Source organism: Mustelus asterias, chromosome 24 (genome assembly GCF_964213995.1).
Source record: "Mustelus asterias chromosome 24, sMusAst1.hap1.1, whole genome shotgun sequence".
Taxonomy (NCBI): Eukaryota; Metazoa; Chordata; class Chondrichthyes; order Carcharhiniformes; family Triakidae; genus Mustelus; species Mustelus asterias.
Window position 1 is genome coordinate 22,178,117 of NC_135824.1, and position 27,578 is coordinate 22,205,694.

General features: G+C 47.2%; 1 protein-coding gene across 1 annotated transcript in view; it reads right to left on the bottom strand.

The window, feature by feature from the left end:
- The window catches only part of LOC144511270 (aquaporin-9-like), a 77,452-nt gene that overhangs the window by 21,716 nt on the left and 28,158 nt on the right, over positions 1-27,578 (bottom strand). Inside the window, exons 3-4 of the mRNA XM_078241422.1 lie at positions 3,630-3,767; positions 3,430-3,548 (exon numbers count right to left, since the gene is read on the bottom strand). Coding sequence (XP_078097548.1) covers positions 3,430-3,548; positions 3,630-3,767 — 257 coding nt within the window. The remainder of the gene's footprint in view (positions 1-3,429; positions 3,549-3,629; positions 3,768-27,578) is intronic.

Below are 27,578 nucleotides of genomic sequence, written 5' to 3' on the forward strand. Positions count from 1 at the left end.
CTGCTCCTTCGTCACGACTTCTCCACATCTTGGTAAGTGAGTGTCAGACATTCTGGCTACATGATTAGCCCAACTCAGTTGCGATTGTCTCAGTATGCTTGCCATACTGGATGTGCACTGCGGTGCCTGGTATATTGTTGTGCCATCTGACCTTCAGAACTTTCCGAAGTGAAAGTGGGTGAGCTTCTTGGCATGAAGCTGGTTTACAATCCATGTCTCGCTGGCGCAGAGTGGAATAGGCGGTACCATAGACTGGCAGCTTGGGAGGCAGACTTATTCCTCTTCATTCCCAGACTGTGGTTTAAAATCTGCCGTCACTTGCTTTGACAATTCTTGCGTGTGTCTCATTGTCAATGTAGACAGCTCGAGAGAATGAGTAGAAGTAGGAAGGTTGTGTCTCCTTGCTGTCGCTTCTCCCATCTCTTTGTACACCCTGAACCCTCTGCATCAGCTCTGCAACAGGTGACCAGCTGCCAGTTACAGCTGACAAGGCACAAATGTCAACTGTGGTAAACTCAGTGGTTGATTTTACACCATAATGCCAAGTTAAAGAATTTAACTGATTGGTGTATTCACTCTGCTGGGCAGGCTATGCTCTAAAGTACAAAGAACAAAGAAAATAGAAAATTACAGCACAGGAACAGACCCTTCGGCCCTCCAAGCCTGCACCGACCATACTGCCGTCTCAACTAAAGCCTCCTACCCTTCCAGGGATCATATCCCTCTATTCCCATCCTAAAGTGCTTCATCAGGGACCAGCAACTTGAAAAGACTCCTGAATTCTTTAGCCCTATAAAGTGCCTAGAAATAATGTTCCTATTGGCAGATTGACCCGTCTACACTAAGTGCCAGGGGAGCAAGAGCAAATGCTCATCCAATTTGGAGCAGAGAGTCTACAGGAGTAAATTGGTTGAATTCAATTATAAGTCTCCCTCCTTTGGAACGGGCGTAGAGAATCATTTATTCGGTACTCCCATCACATTACTGGGACGTCTATTTAAAGAAATTCTTCAGCCTTGCCCAAATTCTCTGCGCTCAAAGTCACACAATGCGGTGCCGTGTATATTGTGCACTGTGTCAGCCCAGAGCTCAGTGCTTGCTGGCATGAATTGCAGTGACCATATTAATGGGCCATAATTTCCGATTAGCGTCAGAAAGTGATGGCCCTCTGGAATTGCAAAATTTTAAAGTGCCGAACAATTGCGATGAAATCTCTGATGACCAGAGCTGCTTGGGGACTGCATCAATAGAGTTCTTGCAGGCAGCTCCCAGCATAGTCCAGCTGCGTTGGATTCAAGGAGGCCGCACCCCCCAGTTGTGACTGTCCCAATATGGTATAGATGCCCAGAGGTTACAGTCCATTATCTCGATTGTTTCTCGCACTGTGGGTTTCTTTGATCTGCCGTTCAGCACAAGTAACAACGTTGGGGTTAATTTTCTGAGTTCACACCAGCATTGGGAATGGACAGAAAATCAAAGGCAATGTAGCAATGATTTTCCAATATGCCTCGGAGCGTAAAGCCTCCTTCAGCCAGTGCGTACTTAGAAAATCACCCCGTTTTAATAATTCCCTTTTTGCTTTCACACTTTAGCTCCATGAATTGAATCTGTGAATTGGATAGATGTTTTTTTGGACAATTGATCATGCTTTATGGTGTCTGATGTATGTCAGATATTAAAAGAGTATCGCAAAACTTGAATGAGTTTTTCCATTGAGTATTGACGGAAAAAGGCGATATATTGTCAAATCTTTTTGCCTTGCCTTGAATCAGGACTGATTCACAATAATCCCCGACCTCAAAGATACAACTATTGTTGTTCAGTTTGAGATTTGGCATTCCCGTGAACCTGTCCTGATGTGTGTATGGTGAAAAGCTTCGGCAGCATGGGCAAAATTTTCCCGTCCCACCCGCCACGGGAATCGTAGCGAACGGGGGCGGATCATGCAAAGGTCCGTTGACTTTGGGCGGGATTTTCCGGTCTTGGGGCGAGACTGGCTGGAAAATCCTGCCCAAAGGCTCTTTTCTCATCAATACTCAAGCTCTGTACAAACCCAGCGACTGTTGTTTTATTGTAGTTTTCCTTCAAAAGTCAGGTTTTCTGAAATCAGAGATTAATATTTACAAAATGGAATGATATCAAATCAGGTCGTCAAAAAAGGGAGCTGTCATTTTGTAATAGAACTTTGTTTAAAAAATCATAACAGATTCAAGCAGCCAGTAAGTAGTATTATTGAATATACTTCAGTGAGATACTTATAGATGAAGCATCAGTGTCTCAGTAAAGACCTTGCATTTATCACGTTCCTTTCACATGTCAATATACTTCACACTTTGAGTCTAGTTACTTTTGCTAAGTAGGAATTGTGGCAGCTAATTTGCACAGGGCAGAACTCGCAGCCAGAGAATGGAAAATAGATTGCAGGCTGCTACATGTTGGAGCTTCATCCCACTGAGTCATAAATTGGTTGGAGTTCCACATTTCTGATCGGATACAGAGGATACATGCTTCCCATGGGATGCAGGAGGAAACCAAAAAGATACATCACCACAGGCTGCACTCATAACTTTCGATTCCCTACTGAGTGATAGAGCAGCGGTTCCCAACTTTCTCCTTTATCACAGAATCCCGACAGTGCAGAAGGAGGCCATTCAGCCCATTGCGTCTGCACCGACAACAATCCCACCCAGGCCCTATCCCCGAAACCCCACATATTTAACCTGCTAATCCCCCGGCACTGAGGGTCAATTTAGCATGGCCAATCAACCTATATCGCACATCTTTGGAGTGTGGGAGGAAACCGGAGCACCCGGAGGAAACCCACGGGGAGAAGGTGCAAACTCCACACAGGCAGCGACCCAAGCTGGGAATCGAACCCGGGTTCCTGGCGCTGTGAGGCAGCAGTGCTAACCACTGTGCCATCATGCCACCCTGTGTGGACCACGAGATCGTCATCAAAGGCTTTTGTGGACCCCAATGTACGCAAGCGGTTTTGAACATCATTTTTCACATAGCCTCTGGCTGATGGGAGTTACATTATATATCAACAGGTATTAAAAATGCAGCTATTTCTTTTAGTTTATGATTCACACTCATGATTACATGGCACAGCACAGATAACTGCACATTTTCAGAGAATAGTAACAGATATTACACAAGGATGTTTGTGATGCAAATTACACATTGTGAATAATATTGTAACATCAATTGTGATACATACGAGGGACACATAATTATACTTTTCTCCACGGACCACCAGCACTGCTCTCAGATTTGGAGCCACCGTGCTAGAGGGCTGGGAGTGACTGGCAACAATTACTGGATGTTTCCTAAAACGCTTCCAGCATTAATGAATAAAGGAATGAAAGATAAAACACGTCAGAAGCAGTCATCAAGGTGTCAGGTTAGTTTGGAGACATTTATCTTTACCTGGTCAGCGAAGCCATTTGCAAAGGACAAATGTGGAGCTGGATAAGAGGCGAAAATGTGTGCCGTTGCATTTTGGCCAGTTATTGCCAAGTTCCCGCCGTCAAAAGCCATGAATGCATCTAAAGAGAAGTACACAGAGTTTATTGGAGCAGGCAGCAATTCCCATGTCTCAAATGCAAATGTAAAAATGACTGACTTACCATAATAAATTCCGAAAACTGCTGCTGAACCAACAAAGGCTCCAATAAGCTGAGCAACACAGTAGATCGGCAGCTTCAACCATTGGAGCCGTCCCACAACACACATAGAAAGGGAAATAGCAGGATTCAGATGTGCCCCTAGAACAATATTAGACATATTAGATATGGTAATAGTTCAATGTTCTATGTCACATTTTCCAGTGATAGCTATCACATTCCATGCGGCACGGTGGCACAGTGGTTAGCGCTGCTGCCTCACAGCGTCAGGGACCCGGGTTCAATTCCAACCTTGGGTGACTGTGTGGAATTTGCACGTTCTCTCTGTGTCTGTGTGGGTTTCCTTCAAGTGCTCCGGTTCCCTCCCACACTCCAAAGATGTGCAAGTCAGCTGGATTGGCCATGTTAAATTGTCCCTTAGTGTCCCAGGGTGTGTAGGTTGGGGGGATTAGTGGGGTAAATATGTGGGGTTACGGAGATAGGGTTTGGGTCAGATTAAAAGAATGGTGGGACGGTGCAGATGGGCCAAATGGCCTGCTTCTGCACTGTAGGGATTCTATGATTTCTTTATAAGTTATTGCACATTAACCACACAGTAATCATACTGGAGCAAGGTCCAATACTTCGACACACGGCTTGAAGAAATGCTCAGAAGTATTAAACCCATTGGCAGCAAGAGAAGTCTAAGAAAGGACAGGTGGAAAGATGATTGACCTGCGTGGAAGTGCCAATATCAAACATTTCGTGAAGGACATTCATCCTCGCCCCAAATTTAAATTAAAACCCAAAGAACCAAAGAATTTCTCCTGGTTGCTTCTTGAACAAGCCTCACTGCCAACTGTTCAATGACAAAACCAGCAGGCTAGCCGCAACATTTTAACCAGACGTGTTAATAACTTGTGACCTTCCTCCTCGCTGCCCCCATTCCAGATCCGGATCTTCACAGCAAGTATATCAGAACCAGGAACACAAGAAATAGGCACAGAAATAACTTGTCGACCATGCTCATCTATTCAATATAATCACGGCTGATCATAGGCATGTGGGTTGGCACAGTGGTTAACATTGCTGCCTCACAGCGCCAAGGACCCAGGTTCGATTCCCGGCTTGGGTCACTGTCTGTGTGGAGTCTGCACATTCTCCCCGTGTCTCACAAGTCTCTTTCTCTAACTTGGTCTCTCCTTCCATCATGGAATAATCTCACTTCCTGATCCTGTAATGGACCCAGACACAACTTTGCTAATCTGTTCCATTTTCCATTCCTAAAGAAGCTTTTACAGTCGGTTTGTATGTTTCTCACTAGTTTACACTCATATTCTAATCTATATGGGTGACACAGTCGCACAGTGGTTAGCACTGCTGCCTCACAGCGCAGAGGGTTCGATTCCCAGTTAGGGTCACTGTCTGTGTGGAGTTTGCACGTTCTCCCCGTGTCTGCGTGGGTTTCCTCCGGGTGCTCCGGTTTCCTCCCACAGTCCGAAAGACATGCTGGTTAGGTGCATTGGCCATGCTAAATTCGCCCTCAGTGTACCCGAACAGGCGCCGGAGTGTGACGACTAGGGGATTTTCACAGTAACTTCATTGCAGTGTTAATGTAAGCCTACTTGTGACACTAATAAATAAACTTTCCCACCCACTCGCCGTATCCCATCATTCCCGAGAGACTAAAAATCTGTCGCTCTCAGCCAGTATTTAATGATGGAACCTCCACAACCCTCTGTGGTAGAGAATTCCAAAGATTCACAACACTTTGAGTTAAATGATTGTTCCTCACCTCAGTCCCAAATGATCGGCCCCTTATCCTGAGACTGTACCACCACCCCCACCTCGTGTTTTAGATTCCCCGACCAGCGCAAACAATCACTTGGGGCGGAATTTTAAGGTTTAAAGTTTATTTATTAGTTTAAAGTTTATTTATTAGTGTCGCAAGTAGGCTTACATTAACACTGCAATGCAGTTACTAGTTGCCACACTCTGGCGCCTGTTCGGGTACACTGAGGGAGAATTTAGCATGGCCAATCCACCTAACCAGCACGTCTTTTGGACTGTGGGAGCAAACCGGAGCACCCGGAGGAAACCCACGCAGACACGGGGAGAACATGCAAACTCCACACAGACAGTGACCCAAGCTGGGATTCGAACCCGGGTCCCTGGCGCTGTGAGGCAGCAGTGCTAACCACTGTGCCACCACCCTATCCTGCCCGCCATGTGAATCGTTGCAATAACATGCAAAGGTTCCTTGACCTCGGGTGGGATTTTCCAGCTTTGGGGTGGGCATAGCCAGAAAATCCCGCCCTCGGTGTCTATCCTGTCAAACCCCTTCAGAATCTCGTATGGTTCAATGAGATTGCCTCTCATTCATCAAAACTCCAGAGGATGTAGGCCCAATTTACTCGGTCTCTCATCATCGGAATCAGGTTATCATCATAGAATCAATTCAAACTCTCCAGAGAAACTCCCAGTTAATGTTCTTTCACTTACCCTCGCTTAACAGATGTGTTTTGTATCTAAATGTTTGCCGAATCTGTATGAATGAATGATGAGTAGACACCAGACTGCACCAAGCCGTGGAGTGCAGCTTTGATGCTATTTTACCGAGTTCTCAATCTCAATTGTGCCGAAACTTGTCCATACATTTCCCGCAAGGTAAGGAAGCGAAGGAAAGGATGGTCATTTATATACCGCCTTTCCTGTCCTCAGCATTTCCCAAATTGCTTCACTGCCAGTAGAGTACTTTTGAACCACAGGGCAGGAGGACGGACTAAGAGAGGTGAAGGTTGGTAAAATGACGGAGGGAGGCATCCGGAGGGAAGCCACTGATTTAAAGTCGGGGATGCCGGTGGGTTGCTGCCTGCTGGCTGTTGTTTGGTGGGCAATCAATCCAATAAACTGGCCTACTGAAGGACATTTTACGCCTCGGCTAGCATTTCACCAGCTTAGGGCCTCAGCTTGTGGGTAGACTCATTATCCCATGGAAGGGACTCCAACACCAATGGCCGTCCTTGCAACTTCGCCGCTGCTGCTGGAGAGAGATTCCCCTCTGATAGTCGCTGACACTCAGTTTGGGTTCCGCTAGGGTCGCTCAGCTCCTGATCTCATTACAGCCTTGGTTCAAACATGGACAAAATTGCTGAGCTCCAGGGATGAGGTGAGAGTGACTGCCCTTGGCATCAAAGCAGCATTTAACTGAGTGCGGCATCAAGGAGCCCTAGCAAAACATGGAGTCAATAGGAAGTGGGAGAAAACTCTCCACTGGTTGGAGTCAAACCTAGCACAAAGTGTTTGATGCAGATCAATCATCTCAGCTCCAGGACATCATTGCAGGGGTTCCTCAGGAGTGTCCTACCCTGAGGAACACCTGCAGTGCTTCATCAATGACTTTCCCTCTGTCGCGTATCTATCCAGATGCCTCTTGCACGTTGTTATAGAATAAGACCATAAGACCATAAGACATAGGAGCGGAAGTAAGGCCATTCGGCCCATCGAGTCCACTCCACCATTCAATCATGGTTGATTTCAACTCCATTTACCCGCTCTCTCCCCATAGCCCTTAATTCCTCGAGAAATCAAGAATTTATCAATTTCTGTCTTGAAGACGCTCAACGTCTCGGCCTCCACAGCCCTCTGTGGCAATGAATTCCACAGACCCACCACTCTCTGGCTGAAGAAATTTCTCCTCATCTCTGTTCTAAAGTGACTCCCTTTTATTCTAAGGCTGTGCCCCCGCGTCCTAGTCTCCCCTGTTAATGGAAACAACTTCCCTACGTCCATCCTATCTAAGCCGTTCATTATCTTGTAAGTTTCTATCAGATCTCCCCTCAACCTCCTAAACTCCAATGAATATAATCCCACGATCCTCAGACGTTCATCGTATGTCAGGCCTACCATTCCTGGAATCTGCTTCCACCACCTCCTCCGGCAGCGCGTTCCAGGCATTCACCACCCTCTGTGTGAAAAACTTGTCCCTTACATCTTTTTTAAACTTTCCCACACTCACTTTGACCCTTTGACCCTGGGGAAAAAGACTCTGACTATCCACTCTATCCAAGCCTCTCATAATCTTGTAAACCTCTATCAGGTCCCCCCTCATCCTCCGACGCTCCAATGAAAATAATCCAAGTTTGTTCAACCTTTCTTCAGAGTCCATATCCTTCAAACCAGGCAACATCCTGGTAAAGCTCTTCTGCACCCTTTCCAATGCATCAACATCCTCCTGGTAGTGTGGCGACCAGAATTGTACAGAATACACCAAATGCAGCCTAACCAAAGTCTTAAACAGCTACAACATGAACCAAAGCCAGATTGTTTATATTCCAAATGATTTAAAAGGATGAAAATTCAGTACTATATATTAAATCGTGCCTTTATGGGTTCCATTTAGCGTCTTTTCAATGCATGTGGAAAGTTCAACGTCAAAAAGGGAACAGACAAGACTATCAGCAATAAAATTAAAACACCGGGTCTCTTTAAAATGGCACCAAGAATTCCATTCTCTCTTTGGAATGTTTCTGGTCACAGTCACCCTTGGTGTATAAATGTTCCTCAGCTCCTTGAGGGGAGGAGAGGTCCGGCACACAAGATGAATATGGAATCTCTGGCAATTCAAGTTAATGATCCCACTGGACTCGGGAGAGGCGCTAAGTGCTGAGCTGAGCTTGTTTCTGAAGCGTGGGAAACAAGAATTGTGACTCTTGGCCTGGGATCCCCTGATCCATTCCGCACTCTGACAGCGACAATAATGCCCTGCACCTCAATGATGGTGAAAGCTGTGAATGAAAAGAACCCCAAAGATGGGATTCTGAGCTCAACTTAGCCAAAGCAGTGCAATTAAACAGCATGGCATTGTCTGAAAGAGCCCGGGGCTGAATCTTAACCAGAGAAAATCATTCATTCAAATCACTTAGACTCAATTGAATCTACTACTGACTTCTCCTTCAGACTAAGGGACAGGCCTGTAACCAAGCACCCCACCCCCTCCCCGGGGGGCTTCATTATATCCAGAGAGAAATATATTTTCCCCTCCTCTACACCCCCCATCTCACCGATGCACACTTACACACCCATCAGTTCTCTTCATTCTTTTCCCACTACTCTTTCTATTGATTCTCTCTCTCTATTGCACTCACTTTAATGTTTCCTCATGCTCCTGCTCAAGCCTGTCCTCTAGTGATTGAATTCCCTCTGATGTAACACCCCCTCCACGCTGGCCAGGCCACACCGCTGTATTAGTCTATTGGTAATGGCTGAAGCCTCAACGCTGCCCCACCATTGCTGCCAGCTGCTGGGTACAAAGACTGGTGGAATGAAGCCAAGGTACAAGATGTTGCCCCTGATCTCTGGAGTCTGTCCAGATCACTCACCGGGACAGTGTTAATCAACAGAATGGGCACCTCAGCCTCCTGACTTAACTCCTTGTATTCCTCTACCCAATCATCATTTCTCACCTACCACAGGTTTTAAACTCTGCAATTCGCTCCATACAACAGAATTGGGGCTAAAGTTTCCAAGGCTAAATTAAACCCAATCCATCTGCAACAAGTGAGGCCCGCAACTAGGATGGGCTGCAGTGCTAATTGGATAACTGAGTACACTGTGGCCTATCTGACGGCATGCCAATTTGGAAGAGGGGTCTTAGAGTGGGTGTTGGTTCCCCCAGCAGAATATCCTAAGGGCTTTGTGCCTGCTTTAGGCAGTGACCATGGATGCCTCTAAAAAGAAGGGAGGTGATGGCCTAGAGGTATTATCACTGGACCACTAATCCAGAAACTCAGCTAATGTTCTGGGGACCTGGTTTCGAACCCCACCACCATTATTCAATAAGAAATATCTGGAATTAAGAATCTACTGATGACCATGAAACCATTGTCGATTGTCAGGAAAAACCCATCTGGTTCACTAATATCCTTGAGAGAAGGAAATCTGCTGTCCTTTAGGGAAGGAAATCTGCTGTCCTTACCTGGCCTGGCCTACATGTGACCCAACCACTATCCACTCCCCACACCCGCCCACCTCCCACTCACTCCTCATAACCCCACCCATTCACGATGGCCAATCCACTTAACCTGCACATCTTTGGAGTGTGGGAGGAAACCGGAGCACCCAGAGGAAACCCACACAGACACGGGGAGAACGTGCAGACTCCACACACACAGTCTCCCAAAGCTGGAATCAAACTTGGGTCCCTGGCCCTGTGAGGCAGCAGTGCTCACCACTGTGACACCGTCCCACTCCCTCCAAGAGGTTTAGAGTAATTTAGTCACAACAACCTCCATTTATATTGCACGATTGAGACTGTAACGTGTCCCACTCACCTCACTGGAGCTTTATCAAAAAAATACAATTAACATTGGGTCACATAAGGAGATATTAGAACAGAAGGAACATCTCAAAAGAGGAGGAGAGAGAAATAAAGTGATGGTGAGATTTAGGGAGAGGATTCCACAGCCAAGAGTCCAAACAGTTGAAGGGACAGTGGTCAATGGTGAAACTATGAAAACCAGGAATGTGCGAGAGGCTGTATTTGGAGGACTGCTGAGATCTCGGAGAGTCAGAGGGCTGCAGGAGGTCACAGAGATAGGGAGGGAAGAGGCTACGGAGGGATTTGTCAAATGGCAGGTACCTGCCTTTGACTTCTGATGCTCATCCAGCGAATTACAGTGGAAATAAAACTCACTCCTGCTTTAGTTCAAGTTGTCTGGATCCCATTATCCAACTGCAGTACAATAAGGCCATAAGACCATAGAAAATAGGAGAGAATTAGGCCACTCGGCCCATCGAGTCTGCTCCGCCATTCAATCATGGCCGATTTTCTTTTCTCATCCCAATTCTCCTGCCTTTTCCCCATAACCCCTGATCCCCTTATTAATCAAGAACCTATCTATCTCTGTCTTAAAGACACCCAATGACCTGACCTCCACAGCCTTCTGTGGCAAAGAGTTCAACAGATTCACCACTCTCCGGCTGAAGAAATTCCTCCTCATCTCTGTTTTAAATGATCGTCCCTTTAGCCTGAGGTTGTGCCCTCTGGTTCTAGTTTTTCTTACTTGAGGAAACATCCTCTCCACGTCCACTCTATCCAGGCCTCGCGGTATCCTGTAAGTTTCAATAAGATCCCCCCTCATCCTTCTAAACTCCAGAGTACAGACCCAGAGTCCTCAACCATTCCTCATATGACAAGGTCTTCATTCCAGGGATCATCCTTGTGAACCTCCTCTGGACCCTTTCCAAGGTCAGCACATCCTTCCTTAGATATGGGGCCCAAAACTGCTCACAATACTCTAAATGGGGCCTGACCAGAACCTTATACAGCCTCAGAAGTACATCCCTGCTCTTGTATATTCTAGCCCTCTCGACATGAATGCTAACATTGCATTTGCCTTCCTAACTGCCGACTGAACCTGCACGTTAACCTTAAGAGAATCTTGAACAATGACTCCCAAGTCTCTTTGTGTTTCTGATTTCCTAAGCATTTTCCCATTTAGAAAACAATAAGTTCTGCTGACCTCGACTACAGTGGCAAGTGCAGGAGAATATTGTTCCAGAGTCCTTTAATATCAGTCTGTAAAAGACGCTATGAACGCGCCATTTGTATGTGGAAATATGTCTTTTCACTATAGAAGGGCGGCACAGTGGCACAGTGGTTAGCACTGCTGCCTCACAGCGCCAGGGACCCGGGTTTGATTCCAGCTTCCGGTCACTGTCTGTGCAGAGTCTGCACGTTGTCCCCATGTCTGCGTGGGTTTCCTCTGGGTGAACCAGTTTCCTCCCACAGTCCAAAGAGTGTAGGTTATGTGGATTGGCCATGCTCCCTCAGTGTCAGGGGGACCAGCTAGGGTAAATGCATAGGATTATGGGGATTGGGCCTGGGTGGGATTGTGGTCGGTACAGACTTGATGGGCCGAATGGCCTCCTTCTGTACTGTAGGGATTCTATGAAAAATAACTTAAAGAACTATTGTCTTGTTTCATTAACTTGTAAGTTGCTACCAGCAATGCTATCATATGTACACAATAGGTATTTGTGTTCACTATTTAAATACAGAAGTAAATATTATTAGTAAATATGGGGCTAACTCTCACTGCCAATGGAAATGGCACAGGGAGCACATGGACAAGGGGTTGCAAATGCATAGCCTGTGTTCCCCATTCAACAGGGTGGAAAATCCCAGCCTGCACGCCTGCTCCCACAATGAATTGTCCATAACATGCAGACCCGGCCGGGAGAGAAGGATTAAACACGTTAAAAAACTGACACAACACCATGGCCTGTAGGAATGATTGTGGAGTAATTCCAATGCACCCCTGGCTGGGGTCCCCCACATTCCACTCTCTGTAACCGAGAGGTCCTTGAAAGGTCTCCTGACTTGCAGTCAGTTCCCCTTTCATCGCTGTACTCACTGAGCTACGCAGCCTCCCCTTCAAGCTATGTCTCAATTTTCAAATTCTCATCCTTGTTTTCAAATATTTTTATACCACCCCACCCCACCCCCACCCCCCCCTCCGCACCCCACCACCACCACCCTCCCTATCTCTGTAATCTCCTCCAGGCCCATAACCTTCTGAGATTTTGCTACTCCTCTAATTCGCCGTTAGTTAGAACTGCTTCAGCATTGATGGCTTTACCTTCCATTGCTAGACCCCAAGCTCTGGAGTTCCGTCCCTACACCTCTCCACCTCTCTACATAGCTTTCCTCCTTCAAGACACTACTTAAAACCTACCCCCCCCCCCCCCCCCCCCACCTTTGACTAAGCTTTTGGTCACCTGACTCAATGTCTGCTGATGTCACTCAGCGTCATACTTTGATTTTTTTAATACTCCTGTGAAGCCGCTTGGGTGTTTCGTCACATTAAAGGTGCTATATAAATGCAATTTGTTGTTTTTGTTGCTTCTTGTATCACATGGTTGCCATGTGCTCCAGCGGAAAATGGTATCGTTGACATGCTTAGAGGAGAATAGAGGCTGAAATTTGATTCCATCTGAGAAGCCACTCTAGGAGGTATACTGACAGGTAATAGTGGAACTATGGTTGGCCGATGTCAGAGGGTTGGGCCACAGTGATAATAGAATCCCTACAGTGCAGACAAAGGCCCGTCGAGTCTGCGCTGACTCTCTGACACAGCATCTTACCCAGGAATTAACCCCATGACCCCACATGTTTATCACGCTAATTCCGCTAACCCATACATCGTGGGACACTAAGGAGCAATTTAGCATGACTAATCCCCCTAACCTGCACATCTTTGCAGTGTGGGAGGAAACCCAGGCATCATGGAGAGAATGTGCAGACTCCACACGGGCACCCGAGGCTGGAATTGAACCTGTGTCCCCCTGGCGCTGTGAGGCAGTAGTGCTAACCACTGTGCCACCGTGCCAGCCATCACCTATGGGGGGATTGAGTTGACTGTGTGAAAAGCTGGAGATTGATAAAGGAAGCAGCATAGCAGACAGGGAAAAGAAATAAGGACATGCATTTAGATAGTGCTTTTCATGACTACTAGACGTCGCAAAGTGTTTTACAGCCAATGAAGTTCTTGAAGAATAATCACTGTTTGCAAAGTAGGAAATCGAGGAGCCAATTTCTGCACACAGCAAACTTCCACAAATGACCATATCATATATTTTTTTGTGATGGGTTGGCACAGTGGCACAGTGGTTAGCACTGCTGCCTCACAACACCAAGGTCCAGGGTTCAATTCCAGCCTTGGGTGACTGTGTGGAATTTGCACATTCTCCCCGTGTCTGTGTGGATTTCCTCCGGGTGCTCCGGTTTCCTCCCACAGTCCAAAGATGTGCGGGTTAGGTGGATTGGCCATGCTAAATTGCCCTTTAGTGTCAAGGGTTAGCAGGGTAAACAAGTGGGATTATGGGGATTGGGCCTGGGTGGGATTGTGGTCGGCGCAGACTCGATGGGCCAAATGGCCTCCTTCTGCATTGTAGGGATTCTATGTTGGTTGAGGTGTAAATATTGGTTAGAACACTGGGAATGACTCTCACCACTTCTTCAAAATATCCAGAAAGGCAAGCTAATAGGGCTTCGGTTTAACGTCCGATCAGAAAGGCGGCACTCCAGCACTGGAGCGTCACTGAGGACTTTTGCACTCGAGCCCCGCAGCGGGATTATGAAGCCAGAAACTTGGGACTCGGAGGCGAGAGTGCCATTGGATGAGCCACTAAGCTGGAACGAGGACCACGGTAAAACAGATGATTGATACACTGAGAATGTATCAAACTAATAATTGATAGAGTGTCAGTTTGAAATGCTTCAACTTACAATCCGGCACGGTGGCACTAAGTGTATCAAGTCTGCACCAACAACAATCCCACCCAGGTCCTATCCCCGTTGTCCCACACATTTACCCCGCTAATCCCTCTAACCCACGCATCCCAGGACACTAAGGGTCAACTGAGTGTGGCCAATGCACCTAACCTGCACATCCTTGGACTTTGGAGGAAACCGGAGCACCCAGAGCACCCATCGGGCGGCACAGTGGCACAGTGGTTAGCACTGCTGCTTCACAACTCCAGGGTCCCGGGTTCGATTCCCGGCTCGGGTCACTGTCTGTGTGGAGTTTGCACGTTCTCCTCGTGTCTGCATGGGTTGCCTCCGGGTGCTCCGGTTTCCTCCCACAGTCCAAAGATGTGCGGGTTAGGTTGATTGGCCAGGTTAAAAAAATTGCCCCTTAGAGTCCTGGGATGTGTAGGTTAGAGGGGTTAGCGGGTAAATATGTGGGGGTAGGGCCTGGGTGGGATTGTGGTCGGTGCAGACTTGATGGGCCGAATGGCCTCCTTCTGCACTGTCGGGTTTCTATGAATCGGTGAAAGTCCTGCTACAGGTTTACTCTGATGTTTTATTGTCCTCACTAATTCCTGCCAAATACTTCAGTGACAGATTCATTTTTTTAACATCAATTTCTATGCCTCGATTTCTTCCTGATGTACTTTACTTCTTGATCTCACCTTTATTGTGCAATCATATTTACTATTTTACGGTTAAATATCCATAGTCTCTTATCTATCCCAATAAAGTCACATTCCAGAATAACTCCCTACAATAACCTTATTTAGTATTTGTGGAAAGGATGTCCTCCCACTTTATTCAACATCCACTAAAAATCAGTGTTGATTGTGGCTTTGGGGGTGATTTTACCGGCTTGTCTTGCCGGTCGATTGGCGTGGCAAGCCGGTAAGATCGTGAGAGAGGTGAAAAACCGGTTCCTTGCCTCTCGCAATCTTCCCAGCCCTGGATTGCTGCCGTGATCAGCCTTCCCGGACACGAGGCTGGTTTAAGTATTTCAATCTTTATTTAAATATGATTAGTGAGCCCAGGATGCAGTTGTCCGAGTTCACTCACCTTAACGGCTTTGCCAGTGTAGGTCCTCACCAACGAAGATCATGTCTGGTTCCGATCAACGGGGACTTGATATGGTGGCCTCGCCGGTGGAACCAGAAGCCATTGAGGCACCCCCGGGTGGTCGGGGGGCAGTGCCCCTTGGGCAGTACCACCCTGGCACTGCCAGCCTGGCAGTAACCACTGGGCACCCTGGCACTACCCACCGGGCACCAGGCAGTGCCAAGGGGTGGGGCCTAAGTGGAGGGGTGAGGCCATGATGGGGGTGGGACCTAAGGGGAGGGGATGGGGGCAGGGCCTAAGCGGAAGTAGGCAGGGGGTAGCTCCGCACTCTGCAGCTAGGGATTGGTCCTGGCAGCAATGGGCCAGGGCAGGAGCGGTGATATCGCGGTAATATCCAGGGGGCGATTGGGCAGGGGGGCCAGCAAGATTGGGGGTGGCCGATATCCAGGGGGGTGGGGGGACTGACAGATCTTCAGTGTTCTATGTATACTCTACACAACACTGAGAGATCTGCACATGTGCAATAGGGCCCTCTAGTTGTGAGCAGCCGGCTTTCCGGTGAGAATAGCCTCTCTCTGCTCCCTCTACTGGTGAGAATCACACTTTGCCTCATTTTTTGCACTATGTGGCATCAGACCGTGTCTGAAAGCTCACTGAAAAAATGGGCACAATTCTCTCCTGTTTTCACACTCGTTCGGCACTCGTTCGGCACTTAGAATTCTTTTGGTACGATTGCCCCCTTCATGTTCTGCATGGATTCATGCTCAGTTAGGGTCCCCCGGAATTCAATGTCTCACCAATTAACCATTATTCATCAGATATCTGAACAGAGTATTGGCAAACCTCACAACTGTGGTGAATCCTGCCCCAATTTATATACACACACATTTTCTAGATGGAGTCATGGGACGGTTATCAGGAATAGGAACACTAGACACTTCTTTGACACCCTCACCTCCAGTCAGTGAACACTGAGGCTAATAGCAGAACAGTCTCAAAGGGCCGAAAGGCCTCCTCCGGCTCCTATTTTCTATGTTTTCTATGTCGCCTCTATTGTTGCTGCAGTGAGATTGGCCTACTCACACAGCCAATCAATCACAGCTGTAGTTCATGCTCTGGATGGCCCAGGGCTAAGCCAGGTAGGATATTTAGCTGCTATTTCACAGAAAACTACAAATATATTTCCAGGCTTAAAAGAAAAGGGTCTTAAAAATTAACTGCTGTCAAAGTTTTATTTATTTGTGGGCCATAGGCGTCGCTGGCTGGCCAGCATTTATTGCCCATCCCTAGTTGCCCTTGTTCAGGGAGCAGTTGAAAGTCATTGCTGTGGCTCTAGAGTCACATGTAGGCCAGACCAGGTAAGGACGGCAGATTTCCTTCCCTAAAGGACATTAGTGAATCAGATGGGTTTTTCTGACAACTATAGAATCATAGAATCCCTACAGCACAGAAGGAGGCCATTCGGCCTATTGAGCCTGGGCAATCCCACCCAGGTCCTATCCCCGTTGCCACACATATTTATCCTGCTAATCCCCCTGATATTAAGGGTCAATCAACCTAACTCACACGTCTTTAGACTGTGGGAGGAAATCGGAGCACCCGGAGGAAACCCACGCAGGAACGGGGAGAATGTGCAAACTCCACACAGACCTGAGGCAAGAGTTGAACCCGGGTCCCTGGCGATGTGAGGCCTCAGTGCTAACCACTGTGTCACCGTGCTGTTTCATGGTCATCAGTAGATTCTTAATTCCAGATTTATTTTATTGAAATCAAATTCCACCATCTGCCGTGGCGGGATGTGAACCCGGGTCCCCAGCACATTAGCTGAGTTTCTGGATTAATAGTCTAGTAATAATGCCACCAGGCCATCGCCTTCCCATGACAGTTTGCGACATTATTCTTTGCTCTGGCCAGAGACATAATCACAATGAGTGATTTTCCCAGTGAGCAGAGGGCGATTTTGGTGATCAGGCCTTGCTATTTAGCATCACAGGCTCATCGATTACAGTCACAGGAATTCCGGCTGCTCCTCTCTGGGGCTCAGGAACACCTGAAAGGAGGGAGCAGATGATAGGTGGGTAGGGTTCGCAGAGGGAGCAGCAGTGGGCACGATGGTTTTCGGGGGGGGTTAGCAGGATATAAATAAAATTCACCCTGATGTTTTGTTGCTTAAGTCTGCAGCTTCCATGCTCACTCTCTGCTCCGGGTTCCTCCCACAGTCCAAAGATGTGCGGGCTAAGTGGACTGGCCATGATTAATTGCCCCTAGTGGCAGGGGGACGAGCTAGGGTAAATGCATGTTATAGGGGATAGGGTCTGGGTGTGATTGTGGTCGGTGCAGACTTGATGGGCCGAATGGCCTCCTTTTGCAGTGTAGGATTCTATGAACAAGCTGTAAAAAGATATTTTTGACTGCAATCTTTTTAAATTACCTTGTAAAAGCTCATATCAGTGCAACCTTCTGATAGCAACTCAGGTGAATGGGTTTTATTGGGTTATCAGCCGGCCATAAAATGCATGCTTAAGATTGGGTTTCAGTGACCTTTAGCCTGTGCAAATCCATTTAAGTGCACAGCTGAAACCTCTCTGTCGAAGGTTTATATAATCACTTTAAAGAGCCTGATAGCCTTACAGTGAATCCGTTCACACAAAACAAATCAGTCCGCAATCTGAAAGCAAGATAGGTTTTTATAGGTTTCCCTCTGAGTGAACTTGAGTGCAATCCACGGATGCAGGAGATGCAGGAGAATTGGGCAGTCTGGGCACAGTGAGTGTAACAGAGCCCATCAGATCTGAGTCAATGTGTCACCCTTCTTGACCAAGTGCAGGACTAGGGAAACCTGACTTTACGTCAAAGAACAAAGAACAGTACAGCACAGGAACCGGCCCTTCGGCCCTCCAAGCCCATGCCGATCATGGTTCCCTAACTAAACTAAAAAAGAATCTTCTGCCCTTACCCGGCCCTCTATTCCCTCCCTATTCATGTACCCATCCAGATGCCTCTTAAATGTTGCTAATGTGCCTGCTTCCACCACCTCCTCTGGCAGCGCGTTCCAGGCACCCACCTCTCTCTGCGTGAAAAACTTCCCCCGCACATCTCCAATCTCTCGTCTCAATTCAATATTTCTTTAGAAGGTTTGCAAAAGGAATTAAGTCCTCATTCTACACATTTGTGATACGTTTTAATTCACAAACGTTTAGCTTTTTTTTAATTATGGAGAAAGTATTCCATTTTCTCTGAGCCAGTGTGATGAATCGAATGGCAATGGGAGATTTAGCACTGTTGTAGCTCAATCAGGGGTATGGACCCATTGAGTCAATCAACTGCTGCGTTAAAAATATTCAATGATCCAGCTTCCACCGTTCTCTGGGGAAACAGGTTCCAAAGATTAACGACCCATCATAGAACCATAGAATCCCTACAGTGCAAAAAGAGGCCATTGGGCAGTATTATCCATCATGTATTATCCATCATGTATTATCCATCATGTATTATCCATCATGCTATATCTCACACTGGTGAAATGATTGTATGTTTAACAGTTGTGAGGTGGTGTTCTAACTCTTTTGGTATTGGTCTTGAGGGAACTGAATAATCATTTTACATTAATTCAACTTGAGCAGGGAGGACATGTCACGATTTCAAAGGATGTTTAGTGAAGATCTGTGTTAGTGCCAGAGGAGACAGCAAGCGCAGCTTCAGTTTTATCTGTGGCCTCAGTTAGTGGCAGGCTTTGTGCCTTTGTTGTGGCCTTAGTGGCGAAATCACTTTGGGAGTGAGGAAAATAGGCTGCTGCAGGGGGAGCCTGTGTGGAATGTGCCCTCACTAAAACAATTTTTAAAAACATTACACTACAGCTCTTCCCTATATATGGTATGCTTTGTCTGTATAGCGCACAAGAAACAATACTTTTCACTGTATACTAATACACGTGACAATAATAAATCAAATCAAATCAAATCACTTGCCCTCAGTGATGAGTGGTAGAAAATGTTGTTGATTGAGTTTGGCGTTCCCTCCCCTCGCACCCCCCCTCCCCAACCCCACTGCACCCCATGGCTGAAATACTTGTCAACACTCATCCTGCAGGCTCACAAGGAGGGGGTTTGAATATACAAATCCATGTATTATCCACATTCGGCCCCTCGAGCCTATTCTGCCGCCTTTCAGTGGCTGATCTGATTGGGACCTCTAACTCCACATCCGTGCCCCCCACCGCCACGACATCCTGAGACTCTTGACTAACAAGGGAGTCAATCAACCGCTGCGGTAAAAATATTCAATGATCCAGCCTCCGCCGTTCTCTGGGGAAACAAGTTCCAAAGACTAATGACCCTTCATAGAATCATAGAATCCTTACAGTGCAGAAAGAGGCCATTGGGCCCATTGAATCTGCACCGACAACAATCCCACCCAGGCCCTAACCCCATAACCCCACACATTAACCCCGCTAATCCCTCTAACCTACGCATCCCGGGACACTAAGGGGCAACTTAGCATGGCCAATGCACCTAACCCGCACATCTTTGGACTGTAGGAGGAAACTGGCGCACCCGGAGGAAACCCATGCAGACATGGGGAGAATGTGCAAACTCTACACACACATTGACCCAAGCCAGGAATCGAACCCTGGTTCCTGGCGCTGTGAGGCAACAGTGCTAGCCACTGTGCCACCATGCCACCCACCAACCCTTCGTGAGGGTCTGAGAGGCAATACCAGAAGGAGGGAGGGGGGGAGGGGAGAAACAAGAATGTGCATGTGAAAGGAAAGGGAAATGTGGAATAATACTTTTGCCACTGGCAGAGATTCTGTTTTTCCCTGAAGGGGTGAGAGATAGAACTCGGTGAGGCAGTGAGGCGATGAATATGACAGGGGGACCCCCAAAAGAATTAGAACACCACCTCACAACTGTTAAACATACAATAATTTCATCAGGGTGAGGTATGTCATGATGGATAACACATGGTGGATAATACATGGTGGATAATACATGGTGGATAATACATGGTGAATGGCCTGCCGCATTTTATGGTTAGTGCCCCCACTGTGATGGGGCTGCAAAACTCCGGCCCAAACCCACAGCAGTGGGGGCTGCCCTCTGCTCCCCCATTCAATACCATCACGGCTAATCTCCGGCTTCACCCCACTTTCCTGCATGCTCCCTATATCCCTGGATTCCCAGAAAATCTCCATCTCAGCGTTGAATGTATTCAACAATGGAGCATCCACAACCCTCTGGGACAGAGAATTCCAAACGGTCGCACCCTTTAAGTGAAATAAATTCTCATCTCAGTCCTAAATGACCGGCCCCTTTTCCAGAGACTATATCCATTTGGGTTGTAGATTCCCTGAACAGCAGAAAGGATCTCTCAGTGTCTACCCTGTCAAGCCCCCTCATAAAGTTCAAGTTAAAGTTTATTTATTAGTCACAAATAAGGCTTACATTAACACTGCAGTGAAGTTACTGTGAAATTCCCCTCGTCGCCACACTCCGGCGCCTGTTCGGGTCAATGTACCTAACCAGCACGTCTTTCAAACCGTGGGAGGAAACCAGAACACTCGGCGGAAACCCACGCAGACACGGAGAGAACATGCAATCTCTGCACAGAGTGACCCAAGCCAGGAATCGAACCCAGGTCCCTGGTGCTGTGAGGCAGCAGTGCTAACCACTGCGCCACCGTGAAGTTTCAATGAGATCACCTCTAATTCTTTCAAATTCCAGACTAAACTCTGGTGCTGGTGAGATCCAAACCAGGTAAAGAGCTTTCTCCTGAATGCCCTCTTTGATGTGTTAGTAGCTGTCCTATAATGATGACTTCTAATTCTCCACCTGAATCTTCCACTGGATTTGTTGTCTATGTTTTTTTTTCTAATTATGAGCTTAGTCTGATAAGAAGATGATGCCCCTCAGTCATCTAAAAGTCTTGTTCTGATTGGAACAGGATCAGGGGAGGCAATGGCATAGTGGCATTGTCACTGGAATAATAATCCAGAGACCCAGGATAGTGCCCTGGGGACCCAGGTTCGAATCCCACCATGGCAGATGGTGAAATTCATCATCATAGAATCCCTACTGAAGGAGGCCACTCAGCCCGTCGAGTCTGCACTGACAACAATCCCACCCAGGCACTACCCCCGTTACCCCACATATTTACCCGGCTAATCCCCCTGACACAAAGGGGCAATTTAGCATGGCTGATCCACCTTACCTGCACATCTTTGGGCTGTGGGAGGAAACCGGAGCACCTGGAGGAACCCACGCAGACACGGGGAGAATGTGCAAACTCCACACAGACAGTGACCCGAGGCTGGAATTGAACATGGGTCCCTGATGTTGTGAGGCAGCAGTGCTAACCACTGTGCCGTGGTGCTGCGTTGAATTCAATAAAAAAAATTGGGAATTAAAATCTAATGGTGACCATGAAACCATTGTCGACGGTCATAAAAGAAAAACTCATCTGGTTCACTAATGTCTTTTAGGGAAGGAAATCTGCTGTCCTTACCTGGTCTGGCCTACATGTGACTCCAGACCCACAGCAATGTGCTTGACTCTTGCCCTCTGAAATGGCTGGGCACAGTTCAAGGGCACTTGGGGTTGGACAACAACCCTGCAAGCGACACCCATATCCCATGAATGAATAAAGAAAAGATCTATGTCTTTCCTAAACTAAGCAGCCAACTTGTATATCGTAAAGTCACAGATTGTAATTACAACTAAAATCTAGACAATGTATTCTCTGTGGCCTGATTCTGAACTGTACCATTCGAATTGACCATCATTATAATCTAACTAGGAATGGAGCTGTCCACCACTAATAGTTCAGTGAGCATTCATTGGTCATTTTGATGATGGGGCAGGAGAATACCCTTTGTTTCAATAAAGGATGAAATTTTTCTTCACCATTGAGACCGATGGAAAGGCAAACTAAATGAGCTGCTGACTTACCACGAGTTATTTTTCCTGTCCTGACTCAGGCCAATTTCATCAAAGTCCAATTTCATCAACTGCATTTGGAAATTCAAACAAACATCCCTGCCATTTCATTCAAACTGAGATAATAATGTTTGAATAAGTTGGGTTTTATTCACGTGCACGTTGAACATTTGAATATTCTTGGACTGTAACCTGAGCACCATTTCCTGAAGTTCGTTTGATTAGTAAACGGAGAGGGCAACCAGTGTGATTATAGCTGTTGTACAGTGACTTCATACCATCTATGTTTAATATTCAACACATAGGAAACAAGTGGGCTTGCAAAGTTAATGGGCCCATTGCCATAAAGTAAAAGACCAAGTCCTGAAGGGGTTAGCTGGACTAGTAATAGTTATGATGAGAGGGGAAAACCCATATCATCTGGTCAATTTTGGAATACAAACTTACTCATTGGACATGCATTTCTGCCAAGACCTTTAATGCATATTATTAGAAGATGGAATTTATGTAAATATGTAAGAGTTCCCCTCTGATACTAAAATGGTAGCTATTCCAAATAGTTTGCAGTAGACTGTCCTTTGACCATGTTTTTTGTCTGTGAATATGTTTAATCTATACATTCTTCTCAAGAGGCCAGTGTTGTGGAGGATCCAGGATTTGTGACTGAACTCTTGAGCATAATCTGATGGATTTTTAAAAATATTCATTCATGGGACATGGGCGTCGCTGGCTGGCCAGCATTTATTGGCCATCCCTAGTTGCCTGAGGGCAGTTGAGAGTGGCTCTGGAGTCACATGTAGGCCAGACCAGATTTCCTTCCCTAAAGGACAATAGTGAACCAGACGGGTTTACCCAACAATCGACAATGGTTTCATGGTCATCAGTAGATTCTTAATTCAGATTTTTTATTTGAATTCAAATGCCATCAAATGCTGGGATTTGAACCCGGGTCCCCAGAACATTAGCTGAGTTTCTGGATTAATAGTCTAGCGATAATACCACTAGGCCATCAGCTCCCCATGACAGTTTGTGACATCATTCTTTGCTGATTTACCCAGCGTTTCTGGACACATTTGCAGCTATAAACAGTTATTCTCGTATCAAGCAGATAAAAGCCCCATATTCCAATTATCCATCAGTGCTGATGGTGCAAACACTAGTTCAGAATAAGGCTGAAGAGATAATGTTTTGCGAAAATTGAAAAGTCTGTTTAGTTGTGGAGACGTAAAGGGTTCAACCTGACCTTGATGCTAACCCCTGAGTCAGAAGATTACGGTGCACTTAAGCCCCACACTGGGGTTGGGACTTTCCGGTCCCGCTGAAGACCAATGGACTGCTGGCTGGCCGTGAGCCACGACAGCGGGAATGGAAAATCCTGGCCCAGCGCACAATCTCAGTTGACCAATCCAGTGCAGGGCTGAGGGGCATCCTTTCAGTATCCTGGTCAAGGTTTGTCCCTTAAACAATACTCCTGAAATATTTCAATTGGTCATTACAGTCTCTCATTCCTGTAAATTGGACAGTTAGAAAAATGGCTGCTGCACTACAACACAGCACTTCAAAATTAATTCATTGGCTGAGGCTGTGAAAAATGCAAATTAACTCTCTTTCAATGATTCAAATCAAATTTTGACAATCCAACTGGTTCAGAGTCTCAGTTGGAAATGTGCTGTGATGGATTTCCTCTTCCATGACCCAGCGTGACAGTGAAATGAGAGGCGCTGCACATTTTGACATGCTATCATTTTATGCGGTATGGTCGCATAATGGTTTGCACTGCTGCCTCACAGCACCAGAGACCCGGGTTCAATTCCAGCCTCGGGTCACTGTCTGTGTGGTGTTTGCACATTCTCCCCTGGGTTTCCTCCAGTTTCCTCCCACACTCCAAAGATGTGCAGGTTAGGTGGATTGGCCATGGTGAATTGCCCCTTAGTGTCAGGGGGATTAGCAAGGGTAAATATGTAGGTTGCGGGAATGGGGACTGGGTGGGAGTGTTGTCGAAGCAGGCTCGATGGGCACTGTAGGAATTCTATGATTCTAAGCAATCAGGATAATATAAAGAGAATCCTCAGAGATAGTGACCATGGACTGATAAAGTTCGATATGTCCGGGACTCAGAAGCAGCAGGGAGCTTGAATCAAAAATATAGGTCTAGAATTTCCGCAGGTATGTGCTGGGTTTTATCGGTGTGACCTTCCCGAAATAGGGCAAACCAGGGCAACATATCTGAACGCAAGTTACGTTAAATGGAAATCAGGTTTCAAAGCTAGTTTGAAAAAACATTGCGGCTGAAGCTGGCACTGCCCACAAAAATGACAATGCCCTCAGCGTGAAATAATGAACATGGCAAGACTCTGCCAATGGGGGAGGGCATTCGAATTGTGCTCATTTGTTAAGTGGCGCGTACCAGCGGGCATGATTTATAAGTTTCTACATGTTAAAAAATATACAACTTAATAAGAAAGTGACTGGTATATGTCAACGAAACCACAATAGTCTTTTTAAAGTCATTTTCAACTTTGGTTCCTCACAGATAGAGCACTAGGCACTCATTAAAAATGCTTGTACTCTGTGCTAAATCCACCTTCAGTTATATTATTGAAACTGCACCAGGTTATCACTCTGAAATACGCCAAGGAACATATGTCACACTCAGGAAAAAAATAAAAGATTGCATTCTATTACGCTGTCCAATTGTTTTCTGTTTGTGGAAGATATGCTGAATTTATACAAGACACTGGCGAGATCTCAGCTGGAATATTGTGTACAGTTCTGGCTGTGACGCTATAGGAAGGATGTGAACGCATTGGAGAGAGTGCAGAAGAAGTTTACAAGAATGGTTCCAGGGATGAGAAACAACATTTACGAGGAGTGGTCGGCACTGTTCCCTTGGATTAGATGACTACTTGAATAGAAACAATGCGCAGGATTACGGGGAATGGCACGGAGTCATGGTGCCGGTTTGGAGAGCGAGTGCAGGCATGATGGGCCAAATGGACTCCCTCTATGCCGTAACAGTTCTGCGATTCTGTGATTTAACGTTCAGTAACAGGCAAATGAGTTTGGAAAAACAGCCCAATTTTGAGTACAATTTGTGCCCAGGTGGCAATTGTGCCTGAAGTGGAAACTCTATCCCAAAGTTTGTAAAAGCTAATTTCAAGAAATGAAGAACGAGTTTACCCAGTCTGAACGGAGGTCAGGGTGTCCAATAACACTTCAGCAGAGAACAAGTGGAACACCTTTAAGGCAGAGAGTCGATTATGCAGAGTGAATACATACCCAGGATTAGGAAGCGTAGACTAAACAAATGAGACCTTAAATGGATAAACATCTCAATTAGAATGAAATATTGAGGAAACAGCCTCTAAAGCTCTGAAGGAAGAAAGGTGATGAATGAATATAGAAATATGAAGACACAATTTAAAAGGGATTTAAAAGGGATTAGAGTCAAAAAGGGAGACTCTTGGGAGTGTATAACTATAGACACAAAACATATTAAGAGTTTTTAGTACCTTAAAGGTTCAGGGAACCTAAAAGATGCCATAGGCTCAAAAGCATAAAGTAGTTAACACTTTCATTGATTACTTCCTCATAGAAATTATTGGATAAGGTAGGAGTGGCATCTTTCTCATACATTAGGCATTATCTTACCACCTCGTCCCGCACGTCTTGCAGCGAGGTAAGGTAAGCTCGGGAGGGAGGTGAAAAATCAGCTTCGCGTCCGGTTTTCGCCTCCCCTGGTCTACCGGCACTGTTTTGCCAGTGAAATCGACTTTGCGCCCAGAAAAGGAGTGAAACCAATTTAAAGTCTCGGACGCTATTGTCCGGGCTCACTTACATTTACTCACCGACCGAGGTTCTCCCCAACGAAAATCATGTATGGTCCCCACCAAAGAGGACCAGACCTGATGGCGTCACAGGGGGATTGAAGGCCATTGAAGACCCTGGGTGGTCAGCGGCAGTGCCAGCCTGGCACTCTGACACTGCCCACCTGGCACCCTGACACTGCCAACCCGGCACCCTGGTACTGCCCATCATGCACTGTGCTGGGGCAGTGCCAATGGGCAGAGCCAGAGTGGGGGCAGAGCCAGAGCCAGGTAGAGTCATTGGGATGGAGCTATGACAGAGGGGAGCCCTGCATGGGTGGGAGGGAGGGAAGTCTGGTGGTGTAGGTGGGAAAGGGGAACTCTGCCAGGGTGGGAAGGATGGGGGTAAATATGCCAGGGTGGGAGGGAAGGGGAACTCTGCTGGGGGGAGGTGGAAAGGGGGGAACTCTGCCAGGTTGGGAAGGATGGGGGGAAATATGCCGGGGTGGGAGGAACGGGGAACTCTGCTGTGGTGGGGGGGTTATCAGCAGGTGGGGAGTGAGCTCTGTCCAGGGTGCGGTTGGCTTGGGGGGGGGGGAGAGAACTCTGCTGGGGGCACGATTGACGAGGAAGGGGAGGGAACTATGCCAGGTGGGGCAATCAATGGTGGGGTTGGAACATGTGAACTCTGGAAAACGGATGGCGATCAGCAGGGGAATGGCTATGTCCATGGTGGTGTGTGGTTCCCATATCCGTTGGTGGGGGGGGGGAGGCGGGGGGGTGACAGGAAATCTCCCAGTATACTGGGAGATCAGGGCGCCTGTGCAATGGTGCCCCCAGGAGCTCAGCAGCCGGCTCCCCGGCGAGCTCAGGCTCCATCCCCTCACTCCCCCCCAATCAGGAAACTGTTCTCCAAATGCTCCACGTCCTTTTTAGAAAATGGGGACGAGTGTGTGCGTAGACTGAGGAACCTACAGGTTCATTAGCTTGCCATCAGAATTGGTTCAGCAATGGAAGCAGTTTTTTATGAGGAATATCTGTGGGACAATAACCTTGGAAGCAGGAAGCAAAATGGGTTCGGGGGCGGGGGGGATTCATCCTGATTTCATTTTGGGATATTGACAATGCAAACTGACTGTTACACTGTCCACTGTTCGTGCTTCCAATATACATTTGACAAAAAAAACCTTCAAATTAAATGGGACAGGAATGTACATGGGCTTGAACTGGTGAAGGACCCACTTTGAATTTTACTTGAACATAGCAAAATACTGCAGATGCTGGAAATCTGAAATTAAAACAGAACGACTTGGGATAAGAGTCGTACAGACTTGGAATGTTGGAGAGGGTTCATTTTCCACTCCCGTTTTTGGCAAGGGTTAAGAATCCATGGGGAGTCCCAAAATGGCTTCCACGCACAGCAGGATCACCCTGTTCGATTGTCGAAGAAAACCTGCCAAGGGGGACGCACAGGTGAGTACAGTTCCTGTGGGGGGTGGGGAATCATGCCTGGGGAGTACCCTGGCAGTGCCTGGGTACTGCCTCCTGGTGCTGTGTCCAGGAAGTACAGGGGGCAGTGCGAGGGGAATGGTGGCTCCGGTGGTGTGGGGGGGGGGGGGGGGGGGGGGCGGCTCCCCGTGTCTGTGGGGGAGGGGGCGGAGGCTCCCTGTGTTCGTGAAGGGGAGGGGGGCTCCCTTTGTCTGTGGGGGAGGGGGGTGGCTCCCTGTGTCTGTGGGGGAGGGGGGTGGCTCCCTGTGTCTGTGGGGGAGGGGGGTGGCTCCCTGTGTCTGTGGGGGAGGGGGGTGGCTCCCTGTGTCTGTGGGGGAGGGGGGTGGCTCCCTGTGTCTGTGGGGAAGGGGGG